We start from the raw sequence: 5199 nt of genomic DNA, 5'->3' as shown, positions 1-5199 counted from the left end.
AGAGAAACATCAATAACTTGCACTATGCTGCTGACACCATTCTGATAGCCGAATCTGCAAAAGATTTGCAAATTCTAGTAAGGAAAGTCAAGGAGCACCGGGGGGGAGGGAAATGAATTATGATTAAATAAAAAGAGAGGATTAGCGAGAACCTGGACAACAGGGACAGAAACCAGCCTTTAGAATTAACAGTGAGATACTGAAGCATTAGATGAGCAACAATGAAGGCTTGGAAAATATATAGGTTGTGGTGACGCGTTTATACATTCAAAGGTCAAAATTGTGCAAGGATTTGAAAAAGCAGGAAAGAAAGATGTCTATGGAGATGCTCAGTCATCCAGGTCATGGTTGTCCCAAAGGTGCTTTTTTCAGGAGGCAACTGGACTTCCTTGTTTTTCTTTGAAGACGTTTCGCTTCTCATCCCAGAAGCTTCTTCCGCTCTGACTAGATGGTGGAGAATGGAAGGATTTATACTCCTTGCAGACAGCTGGTCATTTGCATTCTTTAAGTCATTGAGGCCACTTGGAGGTGGGGGGGATACAACACCATCTATCCCCAATCCACAACAGTCCTTTCAGCATTTCCAAGAAGGCTTCACATCCATTTGCACCACTCAGGTGACCTTGACGAGACAGATAAACCACCAAGTGGCCTCAATGACTCTCTAAAAGAATACAAATGACCGGCTGTCTGCAAGGAGTATAAATCCTTCCATTTCCCACCATCCAGTTGAAGAAACATCTTGGAGAAGTGAAACATCTTTTTTTAAAAAAACAAGAAAGTCTAGTTGCCTTGTGAAAAAGCACCTTTGAGACAGGACAGAAAAGAAAGGATTGACATCATTGAATTTTGGTGTTGGAGAAAGCTTTTGAGTGTACCATGGGCAGCCCAGAAAAAATGGATGTATATTTATTTTTGAGTTCACACATAAGTGACCAGGCTCAAATTATATTTTGGAGATATTGAGGACATTCCCTTGAGAAGTCTACAATGTTGGAAAATGTGGAAATAAGCACAACCAGTAAGAAGGTGGATAGACTTCCTTACTGTTCCAATGGCTACCCTGCTGGAAGATCTGAAGCCAGGTTCTCCAAATGTGGCCACTTTAAGACTTGTGGACTTCAACTTCCAGAATTCCTTATGCTGGCTGAGGAATTTTGGGAGTTGAAGTCCACAAGTCATAAACGGGCCATAGTTCCCCACACTGACGCAGGAATTCTGGAAGTTGAAGTCCACAAATTATAAAATGGCCATAGTTCCCCAAGCTGGCTGAGGAATTCTGGGAGTTGAAGTCCATAAATCATAAAACAGCCATAGTTCCCCAAGCTGGCTGAGGAATTCTGTGAGTTGAAGTCCACAAGTCTTAAAGTGGCCGAGGTTGGAGACCTCTGATCTGAAGGATGGAAACAGACCATCCTGGAACACCAACTAGATGGCACGCAAGCCATAAACACTGTGTCAATGCTGCTAACATTGAATGTTCTTGCTTTGACAACATATGGAGATGCGGCCATTTTCCTCTACTTTATGTTTTACTCTTAGAGTTAGAATTAGATGATACTGGGGGGAGGAGGAGGAATGTGCTTGGGAGTCTAGTTAGACATAACAATACTGTATAAGGGTGGGAACCAAGGGTTTTTGTAATAAGGTGATAAGAAATGGTGGGCTGAAGAACTGGTGGGGAAGCCAGCATTTCAAACTAATTGGAGAATGTGATTTATGACTGTTAATTAGAGGAGGGAATTGTGCTTTGATACTATGTGCTTAGGGGAGGGGAAGTCAGATTTTGGCTTGGACTATGTACATGCCAATGTGTTGCTACTCGAATAAAAATTCTTTAAGATAAACAATGCCTCGAAGTTCTTTGAAGAGTTTCATCTATCGGAACCATGACACACTGGGGTTGCATCATCCAGTTTCTTTCATCATACCCACCTGTCAAATTCTGTTGGGAGATGAAATATATAATCTTGGAATGGCTAAAACTGACTTCACATTATCGTGGGTAGGTGGGCCATGAGGAGGTATGTCAGGATTTCAGAGAGAAAAGTGTGGTGACCCCACCCCAGAGGTGTTGCAGATGCAAAGAACTGTGACAGTTCCTGAGTACGATATACAAAACGTCTCAATCTTTATTGAATATAATACATTGTGGTATTTATTACACAAATAGTTACAGAAGATATTATTGTTAAAGGACATAAGCGATAGTATTTTACAAACTTCATCCAAGTATAAAAATGCAGCTGAAAAACGCAATATCAGTGGAATATAAAATAAGAAGATAAAAAACTGCCCACACAGGTGTGTGGTCAATAAGTTGTCTTAGCGTGAAATTATATACATAAAGTTGTTTCTTAAAGGACAACATCCAACAGGTGTTTTTAAACTCAATTCTCCATGCTTCTGCCAAAAAAAGAAAAAGTATTTACATCACATCTGTACATAGATCTTTCTGTTTCCCGCAGATCCTGGAAAAAGAAAAAGCAAGACGTTGACATCTAAAGAAACTATGAAAATTGGTAATTATTTTATTGCAAAGTGGTAGTATTTCCTCCCTCGCCCCCGAGTCCAATCAGGAATATATTCACCTATGAACAGTTCAAGAGCGTGTTCTGAATATCTTCAAAGACCTGCAAATAAAGGTCATCTCGGGACTTCAATCCATCCAAATAAACTGAAAATAAGAATGGACAATTACCAAATTTGCATGTCATTACGTTGAGAGTGAACTCCAACTTTCAGCAGGCATGTAGAGATTTATCCCAGGAATTAGTCAAGACGTAACGCCACAATTCTAATGACATTTCTGGGGAAAGCTTCAGTGAAATGTCCTTAAGAATAAGTAAGTTTAGGTGAATGTCCATGGAGATTCTCCATCATCCAGGTCATGGTTGTCCCAAAGGTGCTTTTTAATAATAATAATAATAATAATAATAATAATAATAATAATAATAATAATAATAATAATAATAATAATAATAATAATAATAATAATAATAATAATAATAATAATAATAATAATAATAATAATAAAGTTGGAAGGGACCTTGGAGGTCATCTAGTCCAACCCCCTTGCCAGGAGGCAACTGGACATTCTTGTTTTTCCTTTGAAGATGTTTCGCTTCTCCTCCAAGAAGCTTCTTCAGCTCTGGCTGGATGGGTGGGAATGGAAGGATTTATACTCCTTGCAGACAGCTGGTCATTTGCCTTCTTTGAGAGAGTCGTTGAGGCCACTTGGAGGTTTATCTGAGTCTTCAGGATCACCTGAGTGGTACAAATGGGTGTGAAGCCTTCTTGGAACAGCTGAAAGGACTGTGTTGTACACTGGAGATAGATGGTGTTATCAGCAGTTCCAAACAAGATTCCGGACCCATTTGCACCACTAAGGTGACCTTGAGGACACAAGTAAACCTCCAAGTGGCCTCAATGACCCTCTAAAAGGATGCAAATCACCAGTTTTTCTGCAAAGAATATAAATCCTTCCATTCCCCACCATCCAGTCAGAGCTGAAGAAGCTTCTTGGATGAGAAGCGAAACGTCTTCAAGGAAGAACAAGAAAATCCAGTTGCCTCTTGAAAAAAACCACCTTTGGGACAAGTAGGGATTGTGATTTGAGAGTTTAGAAACAGGAAGAGTTTCTGCCCATCCAATTCAATCTAGGGGATTGGAGGCTAAAGCATATGAGGAACGGTTGCTGGAATTGGGTATGTCTAGTTTAACGAAGAGAAGGACGAGGGGGGGACGTGATAGCAGTGTTCCAGTATCTCAGGGGCTGCCAAAAGAAGAGGGAGTCAAGCTATTCTCTCAAAGATGATTAGGGGACTGGAGGCCAAAGCATATAAGGAACGGCTGCTGGAATTGGGTATGTCTAGTTTAACGAAGAGAAGGACGAGGGGGGACAGGATAGCAGTCTTCCAAAATCTCAAGGGCTGCCACAAAGAAGAGGGAGTCAAGCTATTCTCCAAAGCCCCTGAAGGCAGGACAAGAAGCAATGGATGGAAACTGAGCAAGGAGAGAAGCAACCTAGAACTAAGGAGAAACTTCCTGACAGTGAGAACAATTAACCAGTGGAACAACCTGCCTCCAGAAGTGGTGAATGCTCCAACACTGGAAGTTTTTAAGAAGAGACTGGACAGTCATTTGTCTGAAATGGTGTAGGGTTTCCTGCCTGAGCAGGGGGTTGGACTCGATGACCTCCAAGGTCCCTTCCAACTTTATTATTATTATTATTATTATTATTATTATTATTATTATTATTATTATTAGAAATTGGACATGCTGCCACTCCCATCAGTCAAAGAACGTTGGCTGGTGGGGGTTAGAACAGCTTTGGGGATCGGGGGAGGGAACAGGGGATGGTTCTGCACGAGCAGCGGGCACGCGCACCTACCTTTTACACAAATGGAGTGGGAGCACGGTCGTTCGCTGCTCGGACAAGTGGGGATGTGCGTTTTTGCTTCCTTCTTTGGGCGGCCCGGTTGTGAATGGCTCACGGCCCAGGTTGGGCCATAACCTGGGGATTGGGGACCCCTGGATTAAAAGCAGGGCCTTTTCCGCAGTGGCCCCTGGTCTGTGGGAATATCCTCCCCTTGGAGATTAGAATGGCCCCAACCCTGCTAGTCTTTCTAAGGCTTTCTAAAAACATTGATTTATTTTCCAAATTTATGGACCGCCCCTCTTAACCAGAGTAAACTTTTTTTACCCAAAATTGTTCACTAAGATATTTTTCAACCCCTACTTCACATTTATTTGACCCAACCCTTCTTAATTGCAGTCAGGTTATGCCAAGAGTTTCTTACCAACGTTGACTTCATTGGCCTCCATTTCCTTCCTGTGTTTAAGATACATTGGCCAGACGTGACCGTCAAATAGACCGGGAGGGTCAGGAATGGTGTATTTACGCGTACTGAAGATAAAAAAAAGGAGAGGAGAGGAGAGAGGAAGGAGAGCAAAAAGGAATGGGTGTGGAGGCAAGGGAAGAAGAGAAAAGGAGAGGAGAGGAGAGGAGAGGAGAGGAGAGGAGAGGAGAGGAGAAGGGAGGAGAGGAAAAAGGAATGGATGTGGAGGCAAGGGAAGAAGAGAGGAGAGGAGAGGAGAAGAGAGGAGAGGAGAGGAGAGGAGAGAAGAGGAGAAGAGCGGAGAGGAGGAGAGAGGAGAGGAGAGGAGAAGAGAGGAGAAGAGAGGAGAGGAGGAGAG

The 5199-nt window shown here is 42.3% G+C and overlaps 1 protein-coding gene across 1 annotated transcript in view; it reads right to left on the bottom strand.

The window, feature by feature from the left end:
* Positions 1 to 2107: 2107 nt before the first annotated feature.
* Positions 2108 to 5199, bottom strand: part of LOC107295875 (nicotinamide riboside kinase 2) — a gene marked incomplete at its 5' end in the record, with an annotated part of 19460 nt that continues 16368 nt past the window's right edge. The window contains 3 exon segments of the mRNA XM_029285931.1: positions 2108 to 2471; positions 2592 to 2677; positions 4803 to 4909. Coding sequence (XP_029141764.1) covers positions 2592 to 2677; positions 4803 to 4909 — 193 coding nt within the window.

This window comes from Protobothrops mucrosquamatus, unplaced genomic scaffold (assembly GCF_001527695.2).
Source record: "Protobothrops mucrosquamatus isolate PMUCROS unplaced genomic scaffold, P.Mucros_1.0 scaffold2543, whole genome shotgun sequence".
In the NCBI taxonomy this organism is placed as follows: Eukaryota; Metazoa; Chordata; class Lepidosauria; order Squamata; family Viperidae; genus Protobothrops; species Protobothrops mucrosquamatus.
Note: the sequence above shows the minus strand (reverse complement) of the source record. Positions and strands in the feature narration are given on the sequence as shown.